The sequence below is a fragment of the Aegilops tauschii genome, chromosome 1 (assembly GCF_002575655.3).
Source record: "Aegilops tauschii subsp. strangulata cultivar AL8/78 chromosome 1, Aet v6.0, whole genome shotgun sequence".
NCBI lineage: Eukaryota > Viridiplantae > Streptophyta > Magnoliopsida > Poales > Poaceae > Aegilops > Aegilops tauschii.
This window is the reverse complement of record NC_053035.3, coordinates 344024868-344041514: the sequence shown is the minus strand read 5'-3', so window position 1 is coordinate 344041514 and position 16647 is coordinate 344024868. Positions and strand designations below refer to the sequence as shown.

Below are 16647 nucleotides of genomic sequence, written 5' to 3'. Positions count from 1 at the left end.
TTACTTGACAGGATTATTACATTCTTCGTCAACTAGGGCAGCAACATAAGAGCATGGTTAATAGTACAACTAGCTGCTGACTATATGGAACCGTCATGTTTTTAGTCATAATTTATAGTCATTCGTACAATAGTGTGGGCTATAAGGTTGGCTCTTACATTAGTACTTTTTCTATCTTCTCTCTTTCTCTTCTTCATATTTATTGTATTTGCCTAAGAATACACATATAGCTAGGCTTTTGAAGGAGAGTCAACTTCTCTTACTTTTTTACATCTCTCTTCTCCACATAACCAAAAGTGTCATGTAAGCGGGATATAAGGCGAAAATTGACTTATGAGCACGGGTGCAACGGATCACTTTATTTAGAAGTCCAAAAAAACAAATTTTTACAGTTTGAATTTTTTCAAACTTTTGTGTGCATGAACATATAGCAATGCAGTATATCGGGCCAAAATTCATGTTTGCATGTTAAAGATACAAAAAAGACAAACATGAAATTAGGGGCTTGTTTTTTTGGTGTTTTTGGGCAGAAATTTTGTCTTTTTTGTGCATCACGTAATGCAAGAACGAAATTTCACAGGTACTTAGACCACATGCATGCGTATTCATGTAAAAAAACAAAAAATTAAAAATCTTTGAAGCATCTTTTTGAAGCAGTTCAAAATAAAGTGCTCCGTTGCCCCATATTCTCAAAATCCGTCTTAGATATAAGGTCACTATTGTACTTGCTCTAACCAGGGCTCCTATAACGTAGCCGGAAATCTGCAGTAACACCCAGTGTAGCTAAATTTGCTAGTCAGAATTAACAACATACTACACAAATGCTCCTCGATTGCAGTTCCCACCCGTGGGGCAAAAATAAAATCTATCAGCGTAACCAGCAACTTCCACACCTCACTACAGCGTGCACCAAACTATTATCGCTACATTATTACTGCTACATTACACACAACAGGACATAATGTCAATGTCATGGTTGACATCATACGCCACACAACAAAGGGGAAGCCCCCTTCCCTCCCTCGCTCTATACAGAGACCGTCTTCGGCTTGGCCCCCGTCTTCTTCCATGACACGCTGGGCATGATCTGCGCCGTGTCCACCCGGTCCTTGTACTGGACGGCGAAGTTGAGCAGCGAGTCGAGGAGCGAGTCCGACAGCAGGTGGGGCACCAGCCCCAGCTCCGACAGCTTCGAGTGCTTGGCGTTGTAGTAGTGCTCCTCCGCCTCGACGCGCGGGTTGGGCACCGACTTGGTCTGCACGTCCAGCCCCAGCTTCGCTCCCGCGGCGGTCACCAGCTTGGCCAGCTCGTTCACAGAGAACTGCTCGGTGAACTGGTTGAAGACTCTGAACTCGCCTGGCTTGGCTGGGTTTGCGATCGCTAGCTCCACGCATTGCACGGTGTCCCTGATGTCCAGGTATCCACGGGTCTGGAGAATGGCACGAGAAATTTGTTCAGTAAATTGTATGTATGTCAGATGATGATGGCCTAAGAAAGTTATTTGGAGTCATAACCAGAAATACATGACTGACTTGAAACCTGAACCAGCTACACTTGTTAATTGTCCATGACAATTTGCAGGTGGTACTCCAATTATAGTGTTTGAAAGTGGAAGAAAATATAGCACCTTAGTTTTTTAACAGTGTGGTTGACAAACTTATGATAAGAAGGAAACCCCAGAGCTAATATAAAAACAGTCTCCGACCAACACCCCAATAGATGTCTATATATACGACATATTGCAAGCTATGACAATTACATGTCGGAGCTGTTGTGTCATCATAAACAAAAAATTATGGTATATAGTGTGAGTACATGATTCACTCCCCAATTTTCAAGTTCATGAAAGTTACGAGGAAATGTAAATGGTTATGATTAGCTCTGACTTCCTGAGGCTGCAAGGTAACAAAAGCTATTTCACTGGCATTTTGACTTCCAACATGAAAATGTATAGTGAATAACTGAATATTAAAAGTTCTAGTAGTTATAAGGATAGTACTGAGCCACATAAAGTAATTGTGAAGGAGAAATTCTTTATATAGAAAAGTACGTATGGAGCAAGACAAACATCAAGCAGGAAATCTCCCCATATTGCAATACTGAGGCAGACAAGAAATACATACCTGACCGCCTTTTCCATAAACTGTAAGCGGGTGACCGACAGCTGCCTGAACACAGAACCTATTTAGTGCTGTTCCAAAGATTCCGTCATAGTCCAACCTATTGGACAGCTCTTCATGCATAGCAGTTTCATCTGTTCTGATTCCATAGACGACGCCTTGGTTAAGATCTGTGGCCCTTATACCCCAAGCCTTGCAAGTAAATGCTATGTTGTGAGAGTCGTGCACTTTACTTAGATGATAGAAGGAGCTTGCTTGCTTTGGATAAGGTAAGGTATCAGTTCTTCCATTGTGAGTAATAGTGAGGAATCCCTCTTCAATGTCAATATTTGGAGTTCCGTATTCACCCATAGTTCCTAGTTTAACCAAATGACACTCTTCACTAAACTCCTTCATGGCAAACAATACGTTAAGCGTTCCAATAACATTGTTGTTTTGTGTGTATACTGCCCGTGAACGATCAATCATAGAAAATGGTGCTGATCTTTGTTCACCAAAGTGGACAGCAGAATCTGGCTCAAAAGATTTGAAGGCTTCAGAAAGGAATTCAAAGTCACATATATCACCAATGAAGAGCTGAATTGTCTTCCCAGTAAGAGATTTCCATCGGCGAATGCGATTTTGGATGGAAGCTATGGGAGTAAGTGAATCAAGGCCAAGTTGATGGTCAAAAAGGCGTCGAACAAGATTATCAACAATAGCAACCTCATAACCTTTGTTGGACAGATGAAGAGCAGTTGCCCAGCCACAGTACCCATCTCCACCAATAACCATAACTTTTTTGGGTTTAGAGGATGATTGCCCAGATGCTTGTTGACTACCAGTAAGAGGTGTTTGTGTCTGTCCTTGTACAGCAGTACTAGCACAAGTAACATATAACTTATTTGACCTCTTGCAAGATGATTTGAGGTTCAGACTTGAAGTTGAAGATTTCGAATTTTGTAATCGGATGAAATTGTGGCCATAACTTGGTGAGTTGCAGTGTGCCTTAACAGCAGGAGATGGACTGAAACCACAGTTGGTGACCAAATTTGCCATTCTCACTATCCTTTCTATAATATAGATACCCTACAGAAGCTAGCATATAACAGTCAGTAATTAAACAAGATATAAAATCATTCCAGTCTGGTAAGAAGACGAAGAGCATAGGTAGGGGAAAATGTAAAAACAGCTAATTAGTCAGATTGCTAAATTTCAACGTTAACCATACGCCATAGCTAACTGATGGTATTGTATCTTTAACGAGGAAAGGGTAGCGAGGACAGGCAAAGAAATTAGTTTATTAGTTGTGTAGATCTTCCATATTCGATGAAAGCCAGCAGCTCTGTGCATTTATGTTGATGAGAAATATTACAGGATCAAGGGGTGTTCAAAAGCAGTTGCATTCAAACCATGGAAACAGTGTGTTTTTTCTTGCACTAGCTCTAGCTGTCTTGTGAGTTTTAGACAAGGAAACAAATGAATTAGCAACGGCTTGCTAGTTTTAGCCAGGTTGAGATGAAACAGTATTTGAATAGGTTTAATTAAATCGATTATCTATTAGCTATTTGATTTCTACCAAAGTTAGTCCACAAGAATTCTATCGCAATTGGTAATCATTTGTGTTGGGCCAGGTCCAATGCTGTGTAATCGCACAGAACTTGATCAAATATTTTCCGTGAATCAGCGGCCCAGATTTTACAGTGATGTTGCACACCACATACAAATACAAAAGCGAGAATTTACCCCGCAGACCACGAACAAAGGTTTCTACAAGGCATGAAATGCACACTAGATATCAGGACAGGTTTAAGCAAGATGTCGCGACAGATATTCCTATTGCGGCCATTCCTATATGGCTATCATCACAAATTCCATTATGAATATATGCATCACAGTGACATGATGGATCTTCATCCCAAACACTAAGATTTCATGACATGTACGATTTCACCCCCTGTGGAGTTCGTTGACTGTATTCCCCCCCCCCCCCCACCCCCCCCCCCACCCCCCCCCCCCCCCCCCCCCCCACACACACACACACACAAAAAAACAAGTTTGTAGTACAAAACAAACTGAAGCCTGTAAGACATTATCTACTTATTTACCCTTCCTGTGAAGCTAGCACCTGAACATACAGGCCCAGCACAGCAATCCCACCCGTAAGGGAGAGGAGGACGGGGAAGGAATCGAGTTCTCACCAAAACTGCTCGAGGAATCTGCCGCGTCGTTGGGCCACAACCGCCGAGGCTGAGGCGCCTAGACGGCCCGAGCGAGCAGCCTCCGCTGCCCGTGCCGTGAGACGGGGAGGAGGACGGAGGGTGAGGAGAGAGAGTGGCGAAGGAAACAAAGAGCGGGATTGGATAGCAAAGCAAGCAGCGGGAGGGAGGCAAAGGGGATGGGGGCTGGCTGGGATATTCGGGCGGAGGGATTCGGATCGGCTGCGACCAGCGCGCTCCGGCAGTGGTGGCAGATCCTGGCCGCTCACGTGTCAGGCCACACTGTGCTGCTGCTGCGTCCGTTCGGTCCGGGTGTGAGAGCCCAGCCGCGCCCCCAACACGCCCTCCAGGCGGCTTTTTACCCGTCAGCGCCGAAAAAACGTCCCAGTCACGTCCCTGGAATGCCAAAATCCGCCGGCTCGATCAATTTTTGGGCCCGGCGGTCGCAGGCCGAACCCGGCGCACCGGGGGCGCTGAGGGGCTCCGGCGCAAGGGAAAAGCACGCCTGGCCCACACCGTTAGGCGAAAAGTCAAGCCAATCGGCCAGAATCGCCTCCTACCCCTGTGCGCTCGGCCGCCACCCGGCCGATACCGGCGCCGCCCACCGCCCACCACCGCTAGATAGGCCATTCCCCGCCCGAAAAGAGAAGAGGTTTCGCCGAGGCAGCCTCTCCACCACCGTCCGGACGATTTTTCCGGCGTTCCGACCGCGCAGGGGCAGTGTATCGGCGGGTGCGCGCCCACCACGCTCGCAAGGTGTTCGGCGATTTGCCTGCTCGGCAATGGACTCGGACGACGAGGAGGCGCTCGCCGCGCTGCTGGAGGAGGAAGCCGATGCCGACGTCCAGGAAGAGGAACATCCCATGGTCCTCGCCGCCCTCGCCGGCCTGCTGGCGAGCAATGAAAAGCCGCGGCGAGGTGGCTCGGCGCCGGGGCGGATGAAAGCAAAGAACCGGCATCGTCTGGAAGGCTACTGCATGCTCTACCCCGACTACTTCGGCGACGCTCCACTGCACGGTGACAAAGTATTTCGGCGCCGTTATTGGATGAGCCGAAAACTTTTCCTTAGGATTGTGAATTCCATCCGGGAGTTCGACAGCTACTTCAAGTGTAAGAAGGATTGCACCGGCAAACTTGGATTCACCTCAATCTAGAAGTGCATGACGGTGATGAGGATGCTTGCATACGAAACTCCCGGTGATTCACTCGACAACTATGGGCGCATGGCCGAGTCCACCACCATTGAGTGTTTCTACAAGTTCTGCAGGGCAGTGGTGGCAGTGTTTGGACCACAATACTTGCGAACACCCAATGCGGAAGACACTGCTCGGATCCTAGCACAGAATGCAGCAAGAGGATTTCCTGAGATGCTTGGAAGCATCGAATGCATGCATTGGAAATGGAAGAACTGCCCATTTGCTTGGCAGGGGATGTATAAAGGCGCCAAAGGCGGTTGCAGTGTGGTATTTGAGGCGGTGGCCACACATGACATCTAGATTTGGCACTCCTTCTTTGTATGCCAGGAACTCACAATGACATCAACGTGCTGCAGTGCTCCCCTGTCTTTGCCAAGCTTGTTGAAGGTCATTCTCCTCCGGTGAACTTCGAGGTCAATGGGCGGCACTACAACAAGGGGTACTACCTAGCTGATAGCATCTATCCGAGATGGTCGACATTTGTGAAGACTATCTCAAACGCCGTGCCAGGAGGCAAGAAGTCCCACTTTGCCAAGGTTCAGGAGGCTTGCAGGAAGGATGTCGAGCGGGCATTTGGTGTGCTCCAATCTCGATTTACTGTTGTCCGGTACCCTTCTCAAAACTGGTCCAAAGATCAAATGTGGGAGATCATGACTTGTTGTGTCATCTTGCACAATATGATCATTGAGAGCGAGTAGGAAGAGCCAGTGTTTGACACTGAACCATACTACAGGCAGGGTCCTCTTGCCGAAGTTGATCACCAGCTACCGGCAACCTGGACTGCCTACCTCAATATGCGTCAGGAGATCCGAAACCCATAGGTGCATCAAGAACTGCAGCAGGATCTGGTGGAGCATCTATGGAGGATTAAGGGCGACGCCTAGCTCGACGTGTGATGAAATATGAGTTTTTATTTGTTGAACTATATAATTTGTATTGAACTATTTGCTGTTGCACTATTTGTTGAACTATTTGATTTCTATTGATTTTCTGTGATGAACTATGTGATAAAAAAATTGTGTATGTTGAGAATTCACGCCGAACCACGCCGAAATGGGCCGATTCTCGCCGATACCGGGCCATTTTTTGCCAAAAGTGGGCCGAAAACTGGGCCGACATCGGCGCCTGGGGGCGACCTGCGGGCGACGGCTGGGTGCCCAACCGCCCCCAGAGCCGATTAAACCGCCGGCTTGAAGGAAATATGCCCTAGAGGGAATAATAAAGTTGTTATTTATATTTCCTTATATCATGATAAATGTTTATTATTCATGCTTGAATTGTATTAACCGGAAACTTAGTACATGTGTGAATACATAGACAAAACAAAGTGTCCCTAGTATGCCTCTACTTGACTAGCTCGTTAAATAAAGATAGTTAAGTTTCCTAACCATAGACATGTGTTGTCATTTGATGAACGAGATCACATCATTAGGAGAATGATGTGATGGACAAGACCCATCTGTTAGCTTAGCATTATGATCGTTTAGTCTATTGCTATTGCTTTCTTCATGCCTTATACATGTTCCTATGACTATGAGATTATGCAACTCCCGAATACCGGAGGAACACTTAGTGTGCTATCAAACGTCACAACGTAACTGAGTGATTATAAAGATGCTCTACAGGTGTCTCCGATGGTGCTTATTGAGTTGGCATAGATCAAGATTAGGATTTGTCACTCCGATTGTCGGAGAGGTATCTCTGTGCCCTCTCGGTAATACACATCACTATAAGCCTTGCAAGCAATGTGACTAATGAGTTAGTTACGAGATGATGCATTACGGAACGAGTAAAGAGATTTTCCGGTAACGAGGTTGAACTAGGTATAGTGATACCGACGATTGAATCCCGGGCAAGTAACATACCGATGACAAAGGGAACAACGTATGTTGTTATGAGGTTTGACCGATAAAGATCTTTGTAGAATATGTGGGAGCCAATATGAGCATCCAGGTTCTGCTATTGGTTATTGACGGGAGACGTGTCTCGTTCATGTCTACATAGTTCTCGAACCCATAGGGTCCCTACGCTTAACGTTCGGTGATGATCGGTATTATGAGCTTTTGTGTTTTGATGTACCGAAGGTAGTTCGGAGTCCCGGATATGATTACGGACATGACGAGGAGTCTCGAAATGGTCGAGACATAAAGATCGATATATTGGATGACTATGTTTGGACATCAGAATGGTTCCAGGTGAGTTTGGGCATTTACCGGAGTACCAGGAGGTTACCGGAACCCCCCGGGAAGTATATGGGCCTTATTGGGCCATAGTGGGAGAGAGGATAAGGAAGACTAGGAGGCCCCCCCAGCCCAATCCGAATTGGGTGGGGGGCCGGCCCCCTCTTTCCTTCCTCCTTCCTCCCCCTTCCTTCCTCTCCTAGTCCAACTAGGGAAAGGGGGGAATCCTACTCCCGGTGGGAGTACGACTCCTCCAGGGCGCGCCATAGAGGGCCGGCCCTTCCCCCTCCTCCACTCCTTTATATACGGGGGAGGGGGTACCCCATAGAGACACAAGTTGATCATTGTCTTAGCCGTGTGCGGTGCCCCCTCCACCATAATCCACCTCAGTCATATCGTGGCAGTGCTTAGGCGAAGCCCTGCGCCGGTAACTTCATCATCACCGTCATCACGCCATCGTGTTGACGAAGCTCTCCCTCGACACTCAGCTGGATCGAGAGTTCGTGGGACGTCACCGAGCTGAACGTGTGCAGATCGCGGAGGTGCCGTACTTTCGGTACTAGGATCGGTCGAATCGTGAAGACGTACGACTACATCAACCGCGTTGTCATAACGCTTCCGCTTTCGGTCTACAAGGGTACGTAGACAACACTCTCCCCTCTCGTCGCTATGCATCACCTAGATGGATCTTGCGTGTGCGTAGGAATTTTTTTGAAATTACTGCGTTCCCCAACAGTGGCATCCGAGCCAGGTCTATGCGTAGATGTTATATGCATGAGTAGAACACAAATGAGTTGTGGGCGATAATAGTCATACTGCTTACCAGCATGTCATACTTTGATTCGGCGGTATTGTTGGATGAAGCGGCCCGGACCGACATTACGCGTACGCTTACGCGAGACTGGGTCTATAGACGTGCTTCGCACACAGATGGCTGGCGGGTGTCAGTTTATCCAACTTTAGTTGAATCGAGTGTGGCTACGCCCGGTCCTTGTTGACGGTTAAAACAACACACTTGACGAAAAATCGTTGTGGTTTTTGATGCGTAGGTAAGAACGGTTCTTGCTCAGCCCGTAGCAGCCACGTAAAACTTGCAACAACAAAGTAGAGGACGTCTAACTTGTTTTTGCAGGGCATGTTGTGATGTGATATGGTCAAGATATGATGTTAAATTTTATTGTATGAGATGATCATGTTTTGTAACAGAGTTATCAGCAACTGGCAGGAGCCATATGGTTGTCGCTTTATTGTATGCAATACAATCGCCCTGTAATTGTTTTTTTACTTTATCACTAAGCGGTAGCGATAGTCGTAGAAAAATAGTTGGCGAGACGACAACCATGCTACGATGGAGATCAAGGTGTCACGCGGGTGACGATGGTGATCATGACGGTGCTTTGGAGATGGAGATCAAAGGCACAAGATGATGATGGCCATACCATATCACTTATATTGATTGCATGTGATGTTTATCCTTAATGCATCTTATTTTGCTTAGTTCGGTGATAGCATTATAAGATGATCTCTCACTAAATTTCAAGGTACAAGTGTTCTCCCTGAGTATGCACCGTTGCGAAAGTTCGTCGTGCCGAGACACCATGTGATGATCGGGTGTGATAAGCTCTACGTTCACATACAACGGGTGCAAGCCAGTTTTGCACACGCAGAATACTCGGGTTAAACTTGACGAGCCTAGCATATGCAGATATGGCCTCGGAACACTGAGACCGAAAGGTCGAGCGTGAATCATATAGTAGATATGATCAACATAGTGATGTTCACCATTGAAAACTACTCCATCTCACGTGATGATCGAACATGGTTTAGTTGATTTGGATCACGTGATCACTTAGATGATTAGAGGGATGTCTATCTAAGTGGGAGTTCTTAAGTAATATGATTAATTGAACTTTAATTTATCATGAACTTAGTCCTGATAGTATTTGCATATCTATGTTGTAGATCAATAGCTCGCGATGTAGTTCTCCGTTTATTTTTTGATATGTTCCTAGATAAAAATAAGTTGAAAGATGTTAGTAGCAAAGATGCAGACTAGCTCCATGATCTGAGGATTATCCTCATTGCTGCATAGAAGAATTATGTCCTTGATGCATCGCTAGGTGAGAGAACTATTGCAGGAGCAGATACAGACGTTATGAACGTTTGACAAAGCTCGGTATGATGAATACTTGATAGTTTAGTGCACCATGCTTTACGGCTTATAACCGGGACTTCAAAAATGTTTTGAAATGTCACGGAGCATATGAGATGTTTCAAGAGCTGAAATTGGTATTTCATACTCATGCCCGAGTCGAGAGGTATGAGACCTCTGACAAGTACTTTGCCTACAAGATGGAGGAGAATAGCTCAACCAATGAGCATGTGCTCAGAATGTCTGAGTACTACAATCGCTTGAATCAAGTGGGAGTTAATCTTCCAGATAAGATAGTGATTGACAGAGTTCTCTAGTGACTATCACCAATTTACTGGAACTTCGTGATGAACTATAATATGCAAGGGATGACGAAAAACAATTCCCCAAGCTCTTCGCGATGCTGAAATCAGCGAAGGTAGAAATCAAGAAAATCATCAAGTGTTGATGGTTGACAAGACCACTAGTTTCAAGTAAAAGGGCAAGGGAAAGAAAGAGAACTTCAAAAAGAATGCAAGCAAGTTTCCACTCCCATGAAGAAGCCCAAAGCTAGACCCAAGCCTGAAACTGAGTGTTTCTACTACAAAGGAAATGGTCACTGGAAGTGGAACTGCCGTAGATACTTGGCGGATAAGAAGGATGGCATAGTGAACAAAGGTATCTTGGATACACATGTTATTGATGTGTACTTTACTAGTGTTTATAGCAACCCCTCGGTATTTGATACCGGTTCAGTTGCTAAGAGTAGTAACTCGAAACGAGAATTTCAAAATAAACAGAGACTAGTTAAGGGCGAGGTGATGATGTGTGTTGGAAGTGATTCCAAGGTTGATAAGATCACCATCGCACACTCCCTTTACCTTCGGGATTAGTGTTGAACCTAAAATAAATGTTATTTGGTGTTTGCGTTGAGCATGAATATGATTGGATCATGTTTATTGCAATACGGTTATTCATTTAAATCAAAGAATAATTGTTGTTCTATTTACATGAATAAAACCTTCTATGGTCATACACTCAATATAAATGGTTTATTGAATCTCGATCGTAGTGATACATATATTCATAATATTGAAGCCAAAAGATGCAAAGTTAATAATGATAGTGCAACTTATTTGTGGCACTGTCGTTTAGGTCATATTGGTGTAAAGCGCATGAAGAAACTCCATGCTGATGGGCTTTTGGAATCACTTGATTATGAACCACTTGATGCTTGCGAACCATACCTCATGGGCAAGATGACTAAGACTCCGTTCTCCGGAACAATGGAGTGAGCAACTGACTTATTGGAAATAATACATACTGATGTATGCGGTCCGATGAGTGTTGAGGCTCGCGGCGGGTATCGTTATTTTCTGACCTTCACATATGATTTGAGCATATACGGGTATCTACTTGATGAAACATAAGTCTGAAATATTTGAAAAGTTCAAAGAATTTCAGAGTGAAGTGGAAAATCATCGTAACAAGAAAATAAAGTTTCTACGATCTGATCACGGAGACGAATATTTGAGTTACGAGTTTGGTCTTCAATTAAAACAATATGGAATAGTTTCACAAACTCATGCCACCTGGAACACCACAACATAATGGTGTGTCTGAACGTCATAACCGTACTTTATTGGATATAGTGCAATCTATGATGTCTCTTCACTACAAAAAAAGACACATCTGTGACATTTTGGGCCGAACAAAAAAAATTATGTCATACTTATGACACTTCTATGACGATAATTGTGACAAAACCCGGTATCATCATAGATGTGGTGGGCTCCTACTTCTATGACAAAAAATCATGACAGAAAATGGGCTTTTCGTCCTGGCCGGGCCGGAGACGCAGCTGCAAGACATTCTTTGGGCCGTCCATGACAAAAAAAACCGTGGTAGAAGCGAGGGCGAGGAAAATTTCGGGGAGTTCCCGGTTACGGTGGGTGGTCGGGGGCCGAGCGATGCGCGTTTATCTCGTACACGTACGCGCGTGTGTGCGAGGCATTGGGCTCTAACTGAACCCGAGCGAGGCGTTGGGCTCTAAATGAACCCGAGCTATTACACTAGCTACGTTACTGAACCCGAGTGATTCCTTCGCTAATGCTACTAACTGAAGCCGGTCGATGCTGCCTCTGGATGAACAGTGAGCGTTGCTGGGGGGTTTGGATGAACAGTTCTCGGTGGGGGTGGATGGACATGACCACGTGGTGTTGCCTCTGGATGAACAGGACCCCGATCGATCGAGCCGGTTGGGGTTGGATTAACAGGACCCTGTGGAGGGATGGATGAACAGGACGACCCTGTGGAGGGCTGGATGAACAGTAGACGATGGAGGGCTGGATGAACAGTAGCCCGTGGAGGGGTGGTTGAACAGGAGCCCGTGGAGGGGTGGTTGAACAGGAGCCCGTGGAGAGGGCTGGTTGAACATTAGCCGGTGGAGTAGCGCGCGGTGGAGGCTGGATGAACAGGAGCCCATGGATGAACTATCACAGGTGGAGGCTGGAGGAGGTCGACGGTGGATGAACATCATCCCGTGGATGCTGGAGGGGGTCGACGGTGGAGATGAACAGTATCCCGTGGAGTCCCGTTTTGCGGTACGCCACACCCCTCCCGATGAACAGGACCTCCGTTTCGACCGTAGCGCTCCAACACAAGTCTGTTTCCTCCGTTTTGCGGTACGCCACACCCCTCCCGATCAACAGGACCCCGTTTCGACCGTAGGAGGTCCAACACAAGTCTGTTTCCTCCGTTTTGCGGTACGCCAGACCCCTCCCGATGAATAGGATCCCGTTTCGAACATGGCCGGTCGAACACAAGGCCGTTTCCTCCGTTCTGCGGTATGCCAGGCCTCGTTTCCATCGGTTGTTCCATCTAAGCCCTCCCGATGAACACGATGACGCATTCCGTTCTGACCCAGCCGGTTGGCTCCCCATGAACACGACGACGACGCTGTTTCTCCGTTCCGACCCAGCCATGTACACGAGACCTGGCCGTACGTATGCGCGAGTAGGTGTTCGAGACCTCGTCCGTATGTACGTACGTGGCCGTATTTTCTTTCTTGCACACTGGCCGCTGTACGTACGTGTACATACTACATGCGCGCCTCTACATCGACTAGTATGTACGTACACGTTCGCGACCAGAATGACAACACTACGTACGCTTCGACCAGGTGGGTCCAACTGTCAGGCACTTCCTTGCGTGCGAAGATGTAGATGGTGGGTCCCAGCAGTCAGGGGGGCGAATTGTTTTTTTTGCCCGGACGCACTTCCTTGCGTTCGAAGATGTAGCCGGTAGGTCCTAGCAGTCAGGGGGGAAACGTTTTTTTTCACGAAATACGGTTGCCCGTCAGGTGGGTCCCTGCTGTCATGTGGAGGAATCATTATTTTCTGCGTAATAAGGAGGCACTTCCTTGCTGCGGCCGTGGACCCAGCTGTCAGCCTCTCCACGTATAGTCCACGTCCGATGGAAGCTGTTCCTTGACCACGTTGAGCGGGCCGCACCGAGAGCACCAGGGCGATGGACGACGGCGAGGCCTAGGAAGGGGACGACATGGAGCCGGGGAAGACGCGGCAGTGGATGCCCACGCGTAGAGGAGTATGAGGGTTCACTGGTTCGCTATGGTGTGAGGCTGCCGTCACCACAGAATAACATGGGGTGTGGGTGGTAGAGGGATGGCATGGCCAGCAGTGGGAGTAGTAGGGGGCGGTGAGGCCTCCGCGGCATCGCAGCCGGCCATGGGAGGCAGGAGCACGAGGCACGACTGGCGCTGGTTTGGGTGGCTGGAGCAAGAAGACCGGAGGTTGAAGAAGCACTACGGCCGTTGGATGGACAACGTACGGTCACTGGAGCTAGAATCGTGCATATTGACTAAGTTGACAAAGCCCTCCGTCCCCGTCAACTTAGTAGGCCCACAAGTCAGCCTCCCACTATACTGGGTCCCAGCTAGCAGGGGGAGTATTCATTTTTTGTGCGTAATAAGGAGGCACTTCATTGCGTGCGAAGATATAGCTGGTGGGTCCGAGCTGTCAGCGGCGGTAACGTTTTTTCGCGAAATACAGAGGCCCTTTCGGTGGGTCCCAGATGTCAGGTGGAGGAATCATTATTTTGCGCGTAATTAGGAGGCATTTTCTTGCGTGCGGCCGTGGACCCAACTGTCAGCCTCTCCACGTACAATCCACTTCAAATGCATGTCGGTTGTTGACCACGTTGACCAGGCCGCGCCGAGAGCACCAGGGCGATGGACGACGACGAGGCCTAGGAAGGGAACGACACGAAGCCAGGGAAGACTCGGCAGTTGTTTCCCACGCGGAGGGGGATACGACTGTACGAGGGTTTACTGGTTCGTCTGCCGTCGCCGGAGAATAATAACAGGTGTGGGTGAGTAGAGGGATGGCTAGGCCAGCGGTGGGAGTACGGTGGGGCGGTGAGGCCTGCGCGGCACCACAATCGGCCGCGGGGAGGAGGGAGCAGGCAGTCCCGCCGGCGCTTGTTTGAGCGGCTGGAGCAGGAAGAGCAGAGATTGAAGAAGCACGACGGCCGTTGGATGGACATCCAACAGTCACTGCTTGTGCGTCAACCTTTTTTTAGGAAAGCCTCAAATCTGTGGAAAACAGCATACAACCCATCTGCCATTATTTCTAATAATTTACAGCCCATTTGCTAATTCTTAAGGTTTTTTTGGAGCCCATATTCTTTTTGTTAGCATTACAGCCCATATTGTGGCCACAGTTAAAAAATTATATGAAATTTTGCATATTTCGGTGCGGTCCGAACTGTTTTTAATCCCGAAATTTTGAGTCACATTCAAACTGATTTTAAAAATAAATGTATATCAATATAAAATCCAACAAATTTTCCACGCATAAAAATCATGCAATTTAAAATCTCGAAATGAAAAAAAAGAAATTTGAAACTAATTGCTGGTTTGATGTGTTTTAAAAATGTACAACCCATTTCTCATTACTGATAGGACATTTTCTCGGCCAGCCGAATGAAGCTCTCCTCGTCTTGAAAGATTTGCAGCCCAACAGGCCTGACAAAGCAACTTACTTGGCAAATCACAAAAAAACTGGGCTAGCCATTTTCAGAAAGAAAAAAAACTACTGGGCTGGTCTGTGGTAAACATAAAAGAGAAGGCTGTCTAGACAGGCCAAAGTGCCCCGCACAGCCCAGTTGACACTCTGCTTCCGTCTCAAAAACAAATTAGATAAATGCCACTCCAATTATGGCGATTCATAAAATGCCACTGGAATTTCCAAACTTTGGAAAATGCCACTGCAATTTTTGCAAACTTTGGAAAATGCCACTCCAGACTTCGAAAAATGGCACTAGAAATGGCATGAAATGGCATTTTTCAAAGTTTGGAAATTGCAGTGGCATTTCTCGGAAACACCAGATTTGGAGTGGCATTTATCAAATTAACCCAAAACAAAAATAACTGGGCGAGCTGCTGGGTCCCTGGTGTCAGCCGCTCATTGTGCAATTCTCTCGTTTATTGACTACGTTGACAATGGCATGGGACCCAGATGTCAAAAATCCATTAGGAGGAGCCATTTTTTTATTGGCTTGAAATAAGGAGGCACTTGCTTGCGTACTGCCATGACCTTGGCGGGTCCCTGCTGTCATCCTCTCCACGTACAATCATCTCCTGATTGTGTAAGCCCTCCGTCCCCGTCAACTTGGTAGGCCCACAAGTCAGCCTCTAAACCCGTGGAGGACAAATACAACCCATTTTAAAAAATAACATCCCTTTCCATACGTTCAAACGGAAAGTTCAACATTCAGAGCAAAGTAACAGGTCTGATCCACATATAGAGTACTGAACTTCCACGTTGACAACCATCATAGCCAAGTTAACTATCTACTCCCACTAATATTCTAGTAGCGTACAAGTACTAACTTACTCTTAGCTAACTAGACGATGCCGGCCGCCATCTGCGGTACACGCTAAAACGCCGGCACCGGCGTCCTCCGCCTCGCCTCGGACTTTCCAGAGGTGCGATAGGGCACGTTGCTCGCGCACGTTGGCCCTTTCCATGCCGGCGTGGTCCACCGAAGCTTCGGCTTCTAAGCGGGAAACCCACTTGATGAGCTGGTAGTAAAAATCAGCGTTGCGAACGCGTGCATGCCTGACAGCCTCCAGGGCTATTTGCCGGGCGCCGGCCTCCACGTAGTCAGCCCAGTTGCCGGCGCTCTGCTCGCGACTCAGAGCATCGGTGCGCTGCTGCTCCATGTCCCGCTGGCGGCGCAAATCGGCGATACGCTGCTCCTCCGCCAAGCGGTCGCGCTCCAACAACTCCTGCTCCTCCGCCAGGCGGTCGCGCTCCAACAAGTCCTCGATCTCCGCATTGCCATCTAAAGATCGATAGAATGCCTCCTCCCTCCGTCTGCCTTCCGGTGAAAAACCAAACACTAGTTCCGGCGGTGACCGCCTCCGGCCTCACCTATCGCGGACGGGCGGGGGCATGGCAGACGTGGCGAGAGCGAGGATAAGTGGCGAGCGATGTCGGGCCGGTGGGGGCTTATGAGGATAGGGCGAGTTGGGTCACGGTGCCACCGGAGAAGGCCGAGAAATAGTACTTATAGGCGGAAGGTAGTGCGACGGTCATCGGAATTCAATGCATAAGCAGGCATGGCTTAGCGCGCCAGCTTGCCATGGAAAACTAGAGAAACTGAAATTATGACTGTGCCGTCCCGTCCCGTCCGTGCTGGGTCGCACGCCGGCATGACGGTCAAACGAGTGCACTCGAATCATCTCCCTCCTTGTCAATAATGATTCCACGGATTTAAAAGGCCCGCAACAATTAAAGC

At 47.6% G+C, this 16647-nt stretch overlaps 1 protein-coding gene across 2 annotated transcripts; it reads right to left on the bottom strand.

Moving 5' to 3' along the window:
- Nucleotides 1-814: 814 nt before the first annotated feature.
- LOC109768655 (UDP-sulfoquinovose synthase, chloroplastic) lies at nt 815-4657 on the bottom strand. Of its 2 annotated transcripts, none has more exons than XM_020327402.4 (3): nt 4301-4657; nt 2124-3197; nt 815-1429 (listed from the first exon to the last, which is right to left on the bottom strand). In XM_020327402.4, exons 2-3 carry the CDS (start codon nt 3156-3158, stop codon nt 1028-1030), a joined length of 1437 nt encoding a protein of 478 aa, XP_020182991.1. In that variant the 5' UTR covers nt 3159-3197; nt 4301-4657; the 3' UTR covers nt 815-1027. The 2 variants fall into 2 exon arrangements, with proteins under 2 accessions (XP_020182991.1, XP_073353870.1); XM_073497769.1 differs by having other exon boundaries at nt 2124-3188; nt 4301-4555.
- Between the last annotated feature and the right edge of the window lie 11990 nt (nt 4658-16647).

Coding starts and splice junctions, on each gene's coding strand:
- LOC109768655 (XM_020327402.4), bottom strand. CDS start 3,158: ATGGCAAATTTGGTCACCAACTGTGGTTTCAGTCCATCTCCTGCTGTT. Junction 1,430..2,123: donor TTTATGGAAAAGGCGGTCAG/GTATGTATTTCT, acceptor GCCATTCTCCAG/ACCCGTGGATACCTGGACAT.